We start from the raw sequence: 19,253 nt of genomic DNA, 5'->3' as shown, positions 1-19,253 counted from the left end.
ACATAATTATGGGGGTTCTGTAAACATTAGATGAGAAAATTATTTGTTAAGGGTTAAATAATACTATGAATTATTATTACACTTTGCTCTTATGTCTAACTAATTCTTTAGAATAAGTTTGGCTTTATCCTCAGTTCTTTACGCCCAGGGATTCTAGGCAAACTCACCCAACAAATGCAATGAATGTGGCCAGTCATGTAGTAACCAGATAGAGAGTCAGGAAATTGCACCAATTGAGTCATTAATCAGCTCATTCATTTATTTGCTTATTCTTTCATTCCCTCAAAGAAAGTGCATAGTGAATGTTGAGGAATCAATGATGACAAAGAGAAGATCACTTTAGCAGCTCACAGCAAAAGGAAGGGACAGATTTAAAAAAAAAGGCAACAATTAGCAAGCAACGTGAGCAGTGCAGTTTTGGAGACATGAAGAGAAGGTTATTGAAATTTAACGCAGAGAGCCATTTATTGGACCTGGAGAAATTAAGAAAGCTTTACCAAAGAATTATCAAAAACTGGTTCTTAGGACAGATTTAGGCACATGAAGTTCTGGTATAAATGGCTCTCGGTCCCTTTGGAAATTTCAGAATGAGTGGGACATTTACTAGGACTCTTTGTAGATATGAGATCAAAACCTTGAAGCCTACACTTCCTTATTCCAGAGTTCTAATAAAACACAAAGTTTTGGGTTCAAGCTACCATAGAATTCAATTGAATAGAATTGTTTAGTTTTTTAGAAATATTTTACCCTTCATGGAGGTTTGGTAGATGAATTTTAATTGACTTGTTCTTATTATTTGCCTATTATTATTATTATTATTATTATTATTATTATTATTATTTATAAAGGGTCTCACTCTGTCATCCAGGCTGGAGTGCAGTGGCAATCATGGCTCACTGTAGCCTCAACCTTCTGGGCTCAAGCAATTCTCCCACCTCAGCTTCCTCAGTAGCTAAGACCACAGGTCCTGGCCATGCCACCATACCTGACTAATTTTTATTTTATTTTGGGTAGAGACAGGGAGGGTCACCCTATGCTGCCCAGGCTATACTCAAAATCCTAGGCTCCAACGATCTTCCCACTTCGGCCTTGCAAAGTGTTGGAATTACAGGCATGAGTCATTGCATCTGGCCCTACTCTCTAAAGTTTAATGCACCCTGAATTGTGCCCCATTTCTGAATAATCAACGACAAACAACAGTGTTGCTGTTGCCTAGATGCATGATCCCCAAAACATATTATCTTCAGTGTGTCAGTATCCTTAAATGTGCCTACAGTCTCCTTAACTGGAGTTCCAAAAACACAGGAGTCAATTCTGTACATCCTTGGGTTTTCTCATTGCTTAAAATTCATCTTCAGACATTTTTTTCAGAATGATACTAGTATTTCCAGTGTTATAGTTTGTGGTTGATTTTGTTTTTCTGGAAAAGAAATAAATCAGTCTCTACATTTTTCTCTGTCTCTTTGTCCCCCGACCCCTCCTTTTTTATTTGCATTTTAGGCTTCCCTTTCTTAGTTGTCTACTTTTCCCTCAGGAAATTATGCATTCCTGCTTTTCATTTATTCTAATTGCGAAAATTCACATGGATATGGACACATAGACGCACAGAGACACACACGTGGAGGAACAGATTTTTAACAGTCTCGGCTGTTGAAAAACACAGGAGCACTTTAATAGAAACCTCACCACTCATCCATTAGTCTTCTGCCAATTTTCTACTGTATTTAGTTCTTCACAAAACACTTCTGGTCTCAGGTTTGGACTCTCTTTCCATGGATAATTTTCAAATCAAACATTATTGGAAAGTGTTCTTAGACAATCTGCATTTTGCCAGTGCACTTCATCTTTGTGGCTGTGCATAGGTTACCTGTCACTGTGTGTGTGTGTGTGTGTGTGTGTGTGCGCGCGCACTCACACTAGAAAACGCCTTAATCACTTTGGAGAGATGCTCTGGTTTTTACAGTCCTTTTTCTTCTAGGTACGTCACTTCTCCTGCTTTAGGACTGTAAATCAATGCAGCTGGAGCGCTTTTGAAATTGCTTTCATTCCTTGCAGAGATTTCCAAAAGCAGGCTGGCCTGGTGGTTTGAAACAGGCTGAGTCCGTTTGCCTGAGTTCACATACTGGCGCCATCACTTGCCAGCTTTGTGAATTACATCCTGTTAGCCTTTCTGTGACTCAGTTTTCCCATTGATCAATTGGGGTTAAACATAATATCCATGATCTTAGGTTTGTTGGAATGATTAAATGAGATAGTGCATAAGGAGTGCTTCGCCTGGAAACAGTAAGGTCTTAATGCATGCCATTATTATTGTTGCACAGGAGTGATGCATGACTCAATGAGGAGACACGCAAAAGTTCAAGAGGCTGCAAAAGTGGTTCAAATATTTTATTGCTGTGTTTGGCATAACTTGCTTCCATATCTGTCCAGTCAGAAATTTGTTATTTAGTGTGGAAAGGACTGACAAATCTCGGCAAGGTTTCTCTCCCCAAGTAAATCGCATTAGTTCTGGAATTTGTTTTGACCTCTCCTCTAACTTCTCCCTAAATGCCCATCTCTAGGCACTACCAACCTTCACCCACTGCCCTGTTCTCCTTCCAGGACATGGAGATGACAGCTGTGGCTTCTGTTTTTACACCATGACTGCAGTTGCCTAAAAGCCCTCCCAGTTCCGAATGAAAACCCCAACTCATAGTTCATGTTTTCTGCATCTAGTAAACATCTCAGAGCCATTCCCTGAATTCTAAAATTATCGCCTCTTTATATTTATGGGTCCCTTTGTTCAGCGGTTTATACGCTGCCTTTGGGAAATCATCTTCTGATAATTTTTCTTTCTTCCTTCATAGAAGCACAGAGATGTCTCCTGTACAGCCCATTGCTGGCTGTTAGCACACCTGATATATGCTTGTTTTCACATGGTGTGTCTGTGCAGCCACAGGAGGTTTTTATGTAAACTTCCATACCGGTGTTAAAGACAGCCGTAGCCACCAAAGAGATCCTTGTAAAATATAGGATTAGGATACACCACAGGAATTAATAATTCTCAAGCCACTGCTTTAAATTGTAGCCACATTGTTTTTGTAGGGAAGTTGCTCAGTTTATATACACGGAACATGAAGGGTTGCATTCTGATCAGGACACCAGTTTCATTTAAGACCCCTATACCAAAAGGTACTTAGATAATCCTCTTTAATATGCACATACTATATTGCTTTGTGCAACATATTGCTTTAAGCAACAAATGATGCTAATTTTCTTGCTAATTTGATCCTCTCTAACTATTTTCTTCAACTCCTAAAAGTCTAAGTGAATATAATGAAAGAATACCCTCTGTAAAAATTGTTATTTTACATATTTTTCCTCAGAGTCAAGAATACATGTTTTTAAAAGACATTTAATAATGATACGGGTTTATCATTCTCTATCAAAAATAATTTCATTGGACATCATGCCAATTTTCTTCTTAGGGTCCCTCGACTAAATAGTAACTTTAAAAACGTACTGCTAGTTTGCTGTATTTTAGTAGGTCAGCATGCACACCAAAAGTGTATTAAGGTGGACTGCTCTATTTATTGATTTGCCATGAATCTGCTAAAGGCTCAAGGCAATTGTCTGCGGAAGGGGGCGGGAGGGCCATACATGATCGAGGTCACACGCATCTAGCCAATGTGTAAGACGATCCTGCTGCCTTAAGCCATCAGCAATCCTTAGCATAGGGGCACACTCACGCATTCCTGTCAAGTCATCTTGTGAAAGGCTGCCTGCTTCCAGCTTGGCTTGGATGTGCAACCTTAATAAAACTCACTGAGGTCTGGAAGAAAATAGCAGATCTGAAGCAGATAGGGCAGAGGAAAGGGTCTAGAATATGTACACGCAGCTGACTCAGGCAGGCTCCACGCTGAACGGTCACACAGAGAGGAAACAATAAATCTCAGCTACTATGCAATAAATATCTCAAGTTTTAACGAAGGAAAATATCATTACAGTGAAATAAAAAATTTTAACATTTTAGAACAAAGCTAACAAATGGCTAATTTTCTATCATTCTTCTTCAAACGCTTTCTGTGAGGGGGATAGAGTCAAACAAACAAGCAGTTTTACCTGAAATAAAGAACTAGTTTAGAGGTCAGAAGAAAGGAGCAAGTTTTGCGAGAGGCACGGAAGGAGAGTGCTGGCAGTACAATGACAGTTTTCCTTTCCTTTGCTTTCCTCGCTGCCATTCTGACTCACACAGGCTGCAGCAACCAACGCCGAAGTCCAGAAAACAGTGGGAGAAGATATAACCGGATTCAACATGGGCAATGTGCCTACACTTTCATTCTTCCAGAACACGATGGGAACTGTCGTGAGAGTACGACAGACCAGTACAACACAAACGCTTTGCAGAGAGATGCTCCACACGTGGAACCGGATTTCTCTTCCCAGAAACTTCAACATCTGGAACATGTGATGGAAAATTATACTCAGTGGCTGCAAAAAGTAAGTGATTGCTTTCAGTTTCTAATAGCACGGAGTTTTTTCCGTTCTTGCACTGCAGCTAACTTAAAGTTCCTTAGGGGCGCATTTGTGTGTTTACCTTTTGCTCCAGGGGGGCAGTGTTTGCAATTGCAAGACGGCTGTCTGGGTTTGGCTTCCTGGGTAAGCCAAGCTTTGGGGGCTTGCGCAAGCCTATGAATGTGTGGGGGCATCCCGTGTGTGTGTCTAGCCCTGGTAAATTTTATGACATTTCTGGTTTCTCTTGTTTAAAGTTCAGCATTAAGAGTCTTTCTGTCAAAACCCTACCTTAAGAAAGAAAGCATGTACCTCTTAAGCAAGTTGGTGAAAAATAAATAATCGTAATGACTATACTAATTAATAAGATCAAATCGATTTTGCACCAGAAAATTTTGTGCCACTGGGGTGGCAAATCATCACAAAGTATTTTTTTTTTTTAACCTTTAGAAAAATTAACATGAAGTGAGAGTAAATATAAAATACAATATTTGGTTGGAGAAATTGTATATTTATGTAAAGGGAACTATTAATTTCAGCAACTGGTAGAATAGTAGAGGACTGATTGCTGTTAAATATTTTTTCTTCTGTCCTTGAGAAAAAAAAATTTAAAAAGATACATTGTAATGTGAACTGTCAGAAAGGGCTTGCTTGCTCACAGTGAGAACACGCTGGCTGTAGAGGAAGACATGCACCTGCAGATTTGGGCTGAACGCAACATGTAGTCTCTACTATATTCCTGAAATACCTCCCTTCTAAGGGCAATGTAGTTACAGAGACAGTACCTGGCGAATTTAAGTATCCATGTTATTTGATGAATGTTAATGTCGAGTATGAATGTAATCTCAATGTAAAGAAATCAAATCAAATAGTTTATCCAGTTATTTATCTACAAACCATTTAAAAGTTTTTGTTGAAGATATGCCTATTAAATTATGAACACACTTCTGCAATTCATTCTGTCTTTGCACTCTGTTTAATAATAGGCAGCCGAGAATAAGTATATTCCATTGACTATGCCACTAGAATGGAGGCAATGTCCCAATTTGTGAAAAGCTTCTCTCCCTCGTTAATGGATTCACTTGGTACATAGAAATAGATAGGCAATCAGGCTTCTTTAAGTTAGTCTGTAAACCAGGCAATCCCTTTAAAAAGATAAAAGATAGGGAAAGGACAAATGCTCTATTTTGTTCCTGTGTGGTCACACTCGCTTAGGTCATCGCCTGCTGAATCATGCCAAGTAATAGTTATTCTACTTTTGTCCACTAGGGACTGAACTAAGATCACTGTTATTTTATTGGACACATTAACTGGAACTTAGTAGTTCTACAGTTTCCAAACCTGATAATTGTAATCGTTCTATTACAGACTATAGGACTGTAATATGCAATCAGTAGGTAGGTAGAAGAATAAAAAGCAAACAGAACTCTCAGTTTTTTTTCAATTGTAGCTTAAATTTTAGGCACTACTTTCAATAGTAGTTTATAATAGGATGTTTGTATTTTTCTTTGGTAAAACTTATTTCCATTGTGAACAAATGATTTTGGTTGAATAGCTTGTTATTATTCTTCAGTACACCATCCATATAGTTTTTAGTGAGAATTCAATCATATATTAGTCCGGATTCTTTGAGGGAATGGGGAGGAAAATTTAGTCCCAAGTTACCCCGAATGATCTATTCTACCAAAAACGTAATGTTTTGTTTGCTTAAAACGTATAATCAAAATAGTGATTCAAACATAGTCATGCATATTTCTTGTTGCTATGCAATTATTCAGCAGTGACAGGGTAAACACATAATTCTGCTGGGCTTAAATCATGCACGTGTTTCATATGTTAATTTATTTTGCAAAATAAATTTGATTCTTGTTTGCATTGTTCTTGGTCAATGATTATGGGATAGCTTTCAGATTCTAGCCAAGAATAACTATTAAAATGTTCTTTGGTTACATTGACCCTTTCAAGTGTAAATATCAAGCTGAATATATGCTGAAAACGTTCCTATTGGTATGAGTCAGAGCAGTGTGGCTTGACTATTGTGAGTTTAAATTTGCATATCTTTTGTCATTGTCAATGTGATTGGTTGGAGAATCAAGAAACCAAATAAATGCATTCAGCAAAGAACTTGCTAAAGGCTTTCAAAAGTTTCCCTTAATTAGGAGTTTTCTTCACTCCAAGTTCTAAACTTCATGTGATATATTGATTCTGATAATAGAAATGGGAATCTTTTTACTGTAACTATTTGGTATGCTCAGTACTGCAATTTGTATTACTTCTATTTTGATTCCAAGTAGTTGCCATAGGCAAAAGCAATACCCTGCAGAAACTGAGGCTATCAGTGTATGTAAGTGAAATTAATTCATCCATTTATTCAGCAAAATAATTAATCAAAGCATAGTGATTATTATGCAGCTCATGGCATAGCTATCAGGAAAGATTTTGAGGCAGAATACATGTGTTATCAACGCTAAATGAAGCAATATGATAATTATGTTAATACATCCCCTTCCATGAAGGGAAACCTCCTTCCTCAACTTTTCTGGTCTTGCAACTGAACAGGATGAGAAGCAAGGCATGCAAGGGGGCAAATGATTTGTCGGTCACCATAAATACTGGAACTGTTATGGCACTGCTTTCTTGATGTGATGGATTTAATTCAAAGAGATCAACTTTCCATAATCACTGGTTGATTAAAATGAGGCAGGTTGATAGTATTATTGTGACTTCTCAGACCAGAAAGAGTGGTATGAATAATATGCATCATATTATAGTGGTATGAATAAAACTATGCGTCATAGTTTTATTTTGTAAACACCTGGGTGTGTTTCTGGGTTTGATCTCTTCTATAATATAGCTCTTTTCAGAATTATTAGCAAGTCATAGTAAATACCTGAGAGTGACCAGATCTTAGGTAAGTAACAATAAATACAACTGGCCCCAGTGTCTTTGTCACTTTCTTATGATCTCTTCCTACTTCTCTATGACAGGGAAACATTTAACCCACATCCTGTGCTTTGTAAACTACTGTTTTCTGTCTCCACATCTCAAAAAGTTCACAAAGATGTACATTTAAAATATTTAGATTTAAATATGTATAATGTTCTAGGATTTGGGGAATCCTTAGAAGATCTGTTTTGCTTTTGCCAAATGATGTCTTTTTTGGTTAAAAATTTAAATAAATTGAGTGGATAATGCCTTGTAACAGAAAACAATAGTCTATTTGCTATAAATATTTTACACTAGCTCAAACTGATAACTGTTAATGGAAAATATAGTTATGAATTGCCATCCAGAATAGTTGAAGAAATACAAAGATTTTACTGGACTATTTAGCTGTTTTTCTATTTATGACATTTTTTGGTTAAGGATGTCCTCTATTTGCAGATTGTATTCTTTTCTTCAGAGTTAAGATTTGGAATGCTATTACCCAAAACACATTGATGATGATGATTTTTTAAACCCCTATATTACATATATATTAATCTCTATTAATATCCATTAGAATGTGACCTCCACGAGGCCAGTGACCTTGTGTGTTTGTCCCATGTCATATCCTCAGTGCCTGGAAGAGTATATAACATATTTATAAAATAAATATAAAATAAATATTTGTTAAATGAACAAATGAATGCATTATCTATTGCAATCTGCACTTTGCTGTCTACCATCAGCATTTTATTTGAGGCATACACCTTACCTCCTCAATAGATTGTAAGTTGTCCTATAGGCAAGGACTATACCCTACAGTTATATTTGTCCTGATACTAGTTAAAACAATATTGGGTCCAGAGTAGGTGATTATTAATTATTCAAATTATATTTAACCAGTGATCTAGAATCTCAGAAACTTCTCCAGTCACTCCAGTTCAACTTCTTAATTATTCTTTAAGGGTCAGCTATGTTGCCAGTTTCTCCAGGAAATCTACCCACATTCCACTTACCCTCCCAGGGCGAGTTCTCAAATGTTGTCGCAGTGCATTGACTGTATCATGTTAACACTGTACTTCTAAGTTGTTGTGGTGGTTGTTTTAATTATTTGTTTCTAGGTTTGTTTTCCCACCTAGACTGTGAGTTCCTCAAGTGTAGTAAATGTCGCTTATCCATTTTTATATCTCTGAACATGTTCATTAAGGGTCTGGATTAATTTCTCTGTTATAGTAATAATCAGTTTTTAAGAGATCAAGTGCTCAAGTACACTATATGATAATACAATTTAAGGTAACTATAAAATAATACAATTTAAGGTAACTATAAAATATACAATTTAAGGGACCTTGTAACTACTTTAAAGTTTGCTTAAATGTTAGCACTAGGCTACTTGAGGGTCAGCTAGATATTCTTTTGTGTGATAATGTTTTGTACTTCTATAAGCACAAGAACTTAGTATTTCTTGTTCAGTACAGTAGGGAGCCATTTACTGCATACATCTATATAATATGTATATATCTGTATAATATGTGCACATGAGAACTTAATTATAATAATATACATCTATATAGTGTGTGCACATGAGAACTTGATTATCATAATATACATCTGTATAATATGTGCACATGATAACTTAATTCTCACTGGTATATTATTGTTTTGGTAGCTGGTGGTGGCTGTGCAACACTAAGTCAGAGACAATGCTCTTATGTTTTATTTTCACATTTGTGGGAACTTCCTAACTGTGTGAAATGGGTAGACATTGGCCGGGCGTGGTGGCTCACACCTGTAATCCCAGCACTTTGGGAGGCCAAGGTGGGCAAATCACCTGAGGTAAGGAGTTCAAGCCTGGTCAACATGGCAAAACCCTGTCTCTACTAAAAATACAAAAACTTTGCTGGGCCTGGTGGTGCGTGCCTGTAATCCCAGCTACTAGGGAGGCTGAGGCAGGAGAATGACTTGAACCCAGGAAGCGGAGGTTGTGGTGAGCCGAGATTGCACCACTGCACTCCAGCCTGAACGACAGAGCGGGACTCCATCTCAAAAAAAAAAAAAAAAAAAAGTAGATATTTAATAAGTACGATTTTAATAGTTTGTCACTAAATGTGAAAATTTGTCACTAAATGTGAAAATTTTGTCACTAAAGGTGAAAATAAGATACATGCACAATTTATGCCTACAGATTGGGAAAAGTAGCAGTTGCTGAGAAAGATTAATAGAAATAATTGTCTTTTAAATCGAGTTGGAGAAATGCCCCCATCAACTTCATTTGAAGAATAGACCCCTGATTTTCAAGCCAAGTAAGAGCCCTTCAGAATCTATATTAACTTTTCAACAAATAATTAGGTGTTATTGTTTTCTTATTACATTTTAGAATCAAAAGATCCAAAATCCCCTTTCAGCCCCAGAAGCTAGCAGTTACTGCTGTCACAATCTTTTGGCAAACTGTCTCCATTGAGAGATCTCAGGTTTTAGGGCTATGGCAAGTAGGTCCTTTTCTATGGGCTTCTATGGGCAATTACAGTCCTTCGTTACCCCTGACTGTACCATTTCACATTGAACTTTCTTTTAATAGCACTCTTCTCATATGTAAGTATTGGTTTAATGAAATTTTAAATGAATAAGAATGTCATTTTCCCCCTTAAAAATCCTTCTACAGCTTCTCATTACATAGGAATAAAATCTGACTTCTTACCAGGAGGTCTTATATGGTCTGCCCCTCACCTTTCACTGGCCCCGTCATTTACTACCTTGAAACGGCATTCCAGACACTCAAGTGACATTGGCCTTCTTGTTATTTCTCCAACAGACAGGCTCATTCCTGCCTCAGGGACTTTACAAGCTGTTTACTCAGCTCAGAAAATTCTTCCCCCTGATCTTCGCATGGTTGGCTACTTCTCTTCATTCAGGTCTTCACTCAGCAGTCTTCTCAGAAAATCTCTGAGCACCATTCCCTACCACCTTCCCCACTTTGCTGAGAGACTTTCTACCATATTATGCTGTTTATTTCTTCATAGTATTTACTACTGCATAATGCTGTGTTAGTTATTGTCAGATTTTTTATTCTGTCTCCGCCTACTAAGAATGCAAACTCCATTAGAGCAGCAGCCTTGTCTATCTTGATGCAGCATACCTTCTACCTAGAAGAGTGGATTACTCATGGTAGGACCTCAATAAATATTTGCAGAATGAGTGACTCTGTATTTTCATAGACACTATGCTCTATGAGGTACATCCTGTACCTGTCTTGTTGACCAGTTTTTATTTATTATTCTGTTTTAATATTTCTGGTAGCAGATTGACTTTTCTGGCACAATGCTTATAGCATAGCTGGCTCTATTTAGTATTTTTTAATAAATAGGGAAACAAATTAAGTCCATGAGCAGATTTGGACTATAATCAAGTTGATGTATGAAATTTAGATGCAACTATACTCTACACATTACCTTTTTAACTACATAATGGCAGAAATTTTATTACTATTCCGAGTTTCCATCCTCTCTATCAAGGGTCAGCCAGCGATGGCCCTTGGGCCAAATCCTTCCTACCACCTCTGTTTGTAAATAAAGCTTTATTGAAGAACAACCACATTCCTTCCTTTATATATTGTCTGTGCATTTGTAAATAAAGTTTTATTGGAACAGAGCCACATTCATTCATTTATGCATTGTCTATGGTTGCTTTCCTCCTACAAAAGCAGAGTCTAGGAGTTGCAACAGAGCCTAAAATATTTAATATCCAGCCCTTTTGAGAAAAAGTTAGCTGACCCCTGCCCTATATTGCAAGAGGAATTAGTATTAATATTGGGACCATTGCAAGGTAAATTGTAAGGTTTGTTGTGTGGGAAAAAGATTGCCCTCCAGGAGGCCCAGTAATCTTCAGGTTCATGCCAGTTGGCAGAGAGCCTGACTAAGCCATTTCTTGGCTGGGTGTCTGGACATGCTGTGAGGTGACATTTTAGAGGCACACAGGCAAGGGAATTTCACGTCTTTTCTTTCTCCTGCCCATCATCACAAGAACAGGGAAATATTCCCAAAGCAGATACATATCAGAAAAGAAAAAGCACCTGGATAACAATACAGACCAGCAGCCTGTGGATAAACAAGTCTGGGCTACAGGGTCTTCTGTGCTATGTGCCTGTTTCATCCTGTTGGTTGTGGCATTAGCAAGAATGCTGATAAAACACTAGAGCCATTCTATTTTCTTAGAAATGGGGCTTCAGCTCAGCCTCTTATTAGAAACCTTTCCCCCCTGTCATTTGTTTTAAGTATAAACATTAGAAGTGTTCTCACTTGTGCAGATGATGAGAGGGGAGGAGCAATAAGTGGGTAGCTCAGCTACAAAACACAGAGTTTTATCAGCCCCTGTGCTATAATTTGCTAATTAAGGAGATTTTGTTTTCTTTCTGCCACAGCCTTGTCTCTGTGTGGAAACATTAGCAGATTAGCAGCCTTTTACTGGGCCTTGTCTTCTTTTCTTTTCTTTCTTTCTTCCTTTTTTTTTTTTTTTTTTTTTTAAGTACCACAAGCTATATTGTGTCATTTGCTTAGATGCACAACCCTAATTACATTCTGAGTCATCCTCGACTTTTGTCCCAATACAAGATTATCTTTGGCAGTGGAGTTGGGAAATTTCAACCCCCCTTTGGTTTTGGCCCCATGGTCTGAGGGAGGGAGGGCATCTCGGTGTTTAAATCTTCTTACAATGTGTACAAAAGATGTGCCCCCTCTCTTATCAAAGAGGGTTTTAAAGAATGACGCCCTCCATGGATTATCTTCTCTTTACATTTGGAGGCTATTACCATGTAGGATCTATACCCTGAATACCCTTCTCTAATTCTAAATATTAGAAGTGAGAGAACTTTAGGCTCATTTGGTCTCAGCTGTCTGCTCAAATAATCTGAATTTTTCCTTCAAGCAAATGAAAAGGTAATTTTGAACAGAGAAAGTAGTGAATAATTTCATCCAGAATGCATTTAGGCCTATGAAAACCTTTTCTTTTGTCAGTAAGTACTGAAAAATATACAGTAAGATAACTTACTTGTTTATACTATATTACATGACTATGCAGGTCACTTATTAGAGGTCTGTCTAGGAATGTGTTTCCTAAGTTTGTGTTGAACTCTTGAAAAAACATGCAAATTAGCACAGGCATCGAGATGTGTCTGAAGTAAATCAGCAGCTGAAATATGATTAAAACACAAGTGAAATGCGAATATCTGAAATCACTAGTAATATGTACCTATAAGTGACCAAACTCACTGGCATCAGATAGGTAAACTTACTATAAATTTCAGTGAAGTGGCTTATGATAATTTTGAAGGATGGCATATTGTAAAGTTTAGTGACATGTGTAGCTCTACTCATTAGGAAGGAGTATGCTTTATTGGTAGTCTCCACTTTGTTTCTGAAGGCTAAATAAGTTAAATTACAATGCTTCACCCTCCAAGATGATTGGAGACTTTCCATTCCCAGAGAACCAATAAATATTTTAAAATCTCAAATTATAGTTCTTTAAACCCTTAAACATGAAAGATAGCCCCAGGATTTCATAAAACATTTTAACAGTATTCTTGTCTTCACTCTTGATATAGAGCTGAATAGATTAAAGTTCAAAATAGGTTTTTACTGTAGCTCAAGGTTTGCTGCATCCAGCAGGTCTTGACATCCACCTTATTTTAATTGCACAGATATAAGGGGTGAGAATTGTAACCTTATTACCAGTATTATCAGTCTTTTTATTATTTTCTAATTCTACTCAGTTTTTAAATAATAAGAACAAAGGTATAAGGTGATAGTTGTTCTAATGCTTGTAGAATAAATGAATGGGTTTATTGAATAAGCTGAATATTTAATAACTTAAAATGTCAATAATAAAGACAATATTTTTGAATCAATGAACTGATGAATTTTAAATAATTCTTGGCAATTGAACCTGATTTTCAAATGAATTATTTAGCAGAAGTTTAATATCTAGAAACAAATGGAGAGGTTAGAGAAGAAGTGGAGTGAGGCCTTCTTCTAAACCTTCTTCCCTTGGCCCTCAAAGAGCATTCCTCAGGGCACCCCGTATGTCCAAAGGAACATAGTTTCAAAAAAGCTGCAAAAAACTTTCAAATAATCAAATATTAGGTAGAGCTGCCCAAACCTAGCTACTGGTGGGCACGAAGAAACATTACCTTCGATAGTTTGAATTTGTTGTCAAGCTGTTGTATGAACATCCAAATCTGCCTTACAGAAAGTAGTTTAAGGGTATCAGTGTGTAAATTTCAAAAACAAATGCAGATTGTTTTAGACTCTTAAAAATACTGAGGCCCACCCATATTTCACATGACACAAATTTGATAATGGACTACTCTTGGTTAATTAGTGGCAAATTGTATAATTTGTCTAATCCTTTAATTATACAATTGTATGATAATGTTTACTTATGTATTTTTACTTTAAGAATGTAGTGTGTGGCCGGGCGCGGTGGCTCAAGCCTGTAATCCCAGCAGTTTGGGAGGCCAAGACGGGCGGATCACGAGGTCAGGAGATCGAGACCATCCTGGCTAACACGGTGAAACCCCGTCTCTACTAAAAACTACAAAAAAAACACTAGCCGGGCGAGGTGGCAGCGCCTGTGGTCCCAGCTACTCGGGAGGGTGAGGCAGGAGAATGGCGTGAACCCGGGAGGCGGAGCTTGCAGTGAGCTGAGATCCGGCCACAGCACCCCAGCCTGGGCGACAGAGTGAGACTCCGTCTCAAAAAAAAAAAAAAAAAAAGAATGTAGTGTGTGATGATTGCCTCATATTGTAAGGGATACTATTCACTTCAAGCAGAATTCATTGTCAAGAATAGTGAAAGAAAATCTGAATATCAAGGAGGAATTTTGATATTTTCAAAATTTCTCTGATGATTTGTTAGATCTACTTACCTAACCTTGTTTTTTTTACTTCTGCTACATGGCACTTACCAAGAATACAAATCTCAAGAACTGCTATTTTCTTGTACACATGTGCCAGTATTTTTGTGTTTTTTAAGACACTTGTCCATGTTGTAAAGATGAATTTAGTTTAAACTATATAAAATAATCCATGAGTCCATTTTCCCAAATACACCTAAGCTGTGCTATATCATAATGTGCTGAAAGAGCACAACCAAGTGAGGCAGTCCCATCAATTCCATTAGCTCTCTGGACTTTTTCTTTTTCTTTTTTTTTTTTAGCAGATTAACGACACACAGCCACTTAATATACTGATGGTGTGAAGGCTCCAATGTGAGGCCTTATTTGAATTTATTATTAACTTTCTTGTTGTTTTAAAAATGAAAGTTCTACTATTTTTTCTGGTATCCAAATGGTTTGCTTTTTTCAACCCCCACTTTGCTCATTCTGCACATTAGAGACTTCTGAGATTAAAACCAGGAAAGCAGAGGTGGGAAGGCAGCCCTCAGACCAGGCAAGACAAAAAGATTGAAAGGGACCTCCCGGCCTGTCTGTCTTTTTTATTTCTCCTGTCTCCTCCATTATTCTTTTTAATAAAGTCTCCTGTGATCCTCCTCATGCTGGCCATGGAGGGGGAGTGCTGCAAAGAGGATGGACAACAGGGAAGGCAAATGAACAGAGAGACCAGTGACTGTCCCTTTATTGGGACATGGGGGAGGGGTGACACAGTGAGGGACAGGGGACTATAGCAGTGTCAGGAGGACTGCTCCATGAGGGATGGCATGAGTTCTGTCATGCACTTTTAGTATACGGGCAGGAGTCATAGAGCTTAGCACCTGCAATTAACAAAGGGCATGAAACCAGTTAGTCAGTTACCTAATCACATATGCACTTCAGCCAAGGTGGTCTGCAAGGTACTAGGAAGATGCAAGAAATTCACTAAAACCCCTGTTGTTGAGAAGCCTAAACCCACTGAAACAAACTTAAAAGCAAGGACATTATTTGTGTCCACTATTTCCTATGACAAATTTAACGATAGTACAGCCCAGTGATGAAGTGGGTCATGCCTAGAGTCAAACTGCCTGGATTTGAATGCTGATAGCACCACTGACTATAATTCACATAAATTACTTTGCACAAGTTCTGTCACCTAGTAGGTGTTATGTAAATACTACTTATTACTAGGGGAAGTTCCGGGTACAGTGTTAATTAAATATTGAGCACTTTTTCAAAACTATTGGGACCGCTGGATAAACTTTACATGTGTTAGTTTATTGAATACCTCAAAAGCCAATAAGAGGTAGATAGTGTTATAATTGTTCCATGTGGCAAATGAGAAAACTGAGGCAGGCACAGAGAGTGGAAGTAACTTGCGCAGGATTACACAGTACCTAAATTTATGGGCCAGCACTCAATCCCAGGCAGTCTGGCTCTATGACCTATGCTCTTAACCAAATATGAGATTAACTGCAGCAATGTTTGCCGTGTCTCCTCTTGTCAATCATCAAACCTTAAGCCTATTTCTAAAATTTTTTCTGTAGTTGTCTTTGTGTCTAAACCCTTAATTCTTTGATACTAAATGTGTTGCCTCTTTCTCAAGTTCTGTTTCACACAGCCATTTGTCCCCATCCCCACTCTAAAGCTCCATGGTTAAATTGACGGTGGCATGTAGGCTCTGTTGCTGATTGAAGCACAATAGCTGATTCTCTCAGCCCTCCCACAGGCCTGTTAACAGACTGCAGAATCCTGCGTCTGCAGTCCCTACTGTGTATCTCCTTAGAAGCACCATCTCTTGAAGTTATAGAGTTTAATTGAGTCTGACTATTTATCTAAAAACTTCTAAAACACAAAGAAAGGCTTACAATTGCTTTACATGGGGTGAAGCTGCCTATTCTAAATATCTTCTATTCAACGCAATGACCTCCCTCTTGGATTTATCTGTGGGCAGTCCTGCTTGGAAAAGTGAAAGCTCATTCTGGAACTTAAAATATTATTTGCCTGCACTTCCTTTTCTGGGTCATCTGGAGAGTTGTAAAAATGAGAAGAAATGCCTTGTTTCCTTAGGCAATGACCTCTTATCTCACTTCCTATTTTATTTATCATTGTCCCTATTAATGAAAATATTCCTGGCATTTTGGGCCCAAGCCAAGAACACTGCTACTTGTAGACAATTGTGATAGTTCTTCCTCTCTTTTTGTCTGATCTTGGAGGCCTGGTCACTCAAACTTTGGGTTTTGAGACTTGCTGCTTCCCTTGCTGAGTATCAGTTGCATGAGACAGGGAGGCTCTACCCTAACTTCTCCCTGTCCATTCTTCTCCACAGAGACCCAAAGAGGACAAAGCAAGATGGGGACAAAAGAGATTTCAGTCATTCTTTTCATCCACCTTTGCATGGTGAGGTAAACTAAAACCTATTAAAACAGCACAACAACGAACAACTCAGCGCATATTCACTTGCTTGACCTGTGCTGTCTATTGAATGTTGAGCACAAGCAATGTGTGGTGTGTGGGCATTATAGGTGCCCAGTAGATACTGTTAGGATGTGTTCACGAATCAACGCATGCTGTATTGCTCAAGCTGCTTTGGGGCCACTATTTGGTCAGTGAAGTTGTCTGAAGGATACTTGTGCTAATGCTGAATAACAGAGACCTTTCCCCAATGTGCGGGAAGCTATTAAGTTATAGAGTACAATTTTCTCAATTTTTTTTTTTTTTTTTTTGAGACGGAGTCTAGCTCTATCGCCCAGGCTGGAGTGCAGTGGCCGGATCTCAGCTCACTGCAAGCCCCGCCTCCCGGGTTTATGCCATTCTCCTGCCTCAGCCTCCCGAGTAGCTGGGACTACAGGTGCCCGCCACCTCGCCCGGCTCGTTTTTTGTATTTTTTAGTAGAGACGGGGTTTCACTGTGTTAGCCAGGATGGTCTCGATCTCCTGACCTCGTGATCCGCCCGTCTTGGCCTCCCAAAGTGCTGGGATTACAGGCTTGAGCCACTGCGCCCGGCCAATTTTCTCAATTTTAAGGGTTTCTCACTTCATCGTCTCCATGTTTGTCATCTTCCATCTACTGTGTGTGATATTTGTCATCTCTCAGGAGACAACTGACAATACAGCAAATACATATTAAAGGAAGCTGGGAATGTACAGCTTGCATTACATGAGACACGTGATTATCTCACTGATATAACATAATCACATGTTCTGCCAATGAAATTGCTATTGCTTTCTGTGTAAAATAATTTATCTGCAAAGACAGCAATGGATACTGGATGTTCTTTCACATAGCAAGTATGAAAATAATTTTTCTGCCAGACACAGTAGCTCATGTCTGTAATCCAGAACTTTGGGAGGCTGAGGCTGGTGGATTGTTTGAGCTCGAAAGTTCAACACCAGTCTGGGCAACATGGTGAAACCCTGTGTCAAAATAATATGCAAGAATTAGCCTGGCATGGTGGCTGGCACATGCCTGTGACTCTAGAGGCTGAAGTGGGAAGATCACTTGAGCCCAGGAGGTCGAGGCTACAGTGAGCTGGGATTGTGGCATTGCACTCCAGTCTGGCTGACAGAGTGAGACTATCTCCAAAAACAAAAATAAAAAAAATAAAGACTTATTTTTTAGTATAAGGTATTAATAAGTTTACCTTGGTAAATAGTGTCATCACCCAAACAAATATTTTAATACATAGCAGGTATTATCAAACCCACTTTACAGATAAGGAAACCGAGGGCCACTAAAGTCAAATGATTTTTAAGAAGTTACATATTTACTTTGAGGCAGATTGAAGAATTTGAACCCATACTCTGAGGTTAAATCTGAAGCTCTTCACTCTTCTTGCCTCTTTCACTTTTCTTTCACAAATTACAATAAATTCTGAATGGCGGGGAGCAGGGAAGAGATTCAGATGAATGATGATGTCTTGTAAGTTTTGGAGAATCTATCCATACTAAATAACCTTCTTTGGCAATGAGAATAATTTACCATACATGTGTATAAATTGCTGTAAGAAGCCTGCTGTTCTTAGGGAAAATGCTTCCTAGGAATCTTTCCCATCCCAGCACAATTCTTAAAAAACTTTTACAAATATGTCAGAGGCAAATAATTCATTGCTGTTTTTACTTTTCTTTTTAGATAAATGAGCTACTTAGACAAATTGCCTTAGTTGGAGTTATCCAGATATGAGTATACAAATAAAGATAGTATTTAAAACTAGCTTATCTGTATTTTTGTTCAGGAACACTTCATTATTGCAGTATTAGGTTATATTTCTTGTATTTCTTTCAGCTAAAAGACAAATAAAAAATAAAATATAGTCAATAGAGAATCATTTAACATTTTCAACATTAATAAATTGGGGTACTATTTGTAATATTCTGGGCAAGAGTCATTTAAAAGACTTTATGCCATGTATGCTTTGAATTTTTTTAAAAGTTCATCAGTATTATAAGAACATGAAAAATGTAGTCATTGATCTCCAGTCTATGCTTAGAAAAAAAGAAAAGAAAATTAATAAACACTTGTGAAAGTGAAACTGTCAGTATCTTTTACTGACAGTCACGATAAACTAATGGACTAAAGAGACCTTGGTTCAAACAAATGATTAAAGCTGACAATAAAAGTGGAAATCTCATTCTCTGCTTTTCAACAAAGAAAGCTCTTAACTGAGAATTGAATATATAGAGAAACTAAGAAGACTTCCTGTCAAAGAGGAAAAAGAAATTTTTATTATATGACTGTTATGTTTCATATGAGACTAAAGCTTACATACTTTAAGTTCACAAATCAAACTCGTGCAATTTGCAAGGAAAAGGTCATTAGGGAAATGAATTACCCTGAACATAAATTATCTCTATATAGTATCCTACTATTTTGAAATGTCTTCCATTGAATCTAATTTTGAAGATCATGGTCAAAAT

General features: G+C 37.8%; 1 protein-coding gene across 2 annotated transcripts in view; it reads left to right on the top strand.

Annotated features, from left to right (window-relative positions):
* Positions 1 to 3,686: 3,686 nt before the first annotated feature.
* ANGPT1 (angiopoietin 1) overlaps positions 3,687 to 19,253 on the top strand; it is a 254,947-nt gene continuing 239,380 nt past the window's right edge. Inside the window, exon 1 of one of the 2 annotated variants that reach the window (XM_023225067.1) lies at positions 3,687 to 4,479. In XM_023225067.1, coding sequence (XP_023080835.1) covers positions 4,183 to 4,479 — 297 coding nt within the window. In that variant the 5' untranslated portion in view covers positions 3,687 to 4,182. The remainder of the gene's footprint in view (positions 4,480 to 19,253) is intronic. The other variant, XM_023225072.2, reaches the window with a different exon arrangement.

The sequence above is a fragment of the Piliocolobus tephrosceles genome, chromosome 7, assembly GCF_002776525.5.
Source record: "Piliocolobus tephrosceles isolate RC106 chromosome 7, ASM277652v3, whole genome shotgun sequence".
Classification (NCBI taxonomy): domain Eukaryota; kingdom Metazoa; phylum Chordata; class Mammalia; order Primates; family Cercopithecidae; genus Piliocolobus; species Piliocolobus tephrosceles.
This window is presented reverse-complemented; position numbering and strand designations above follow the sequence as displayed.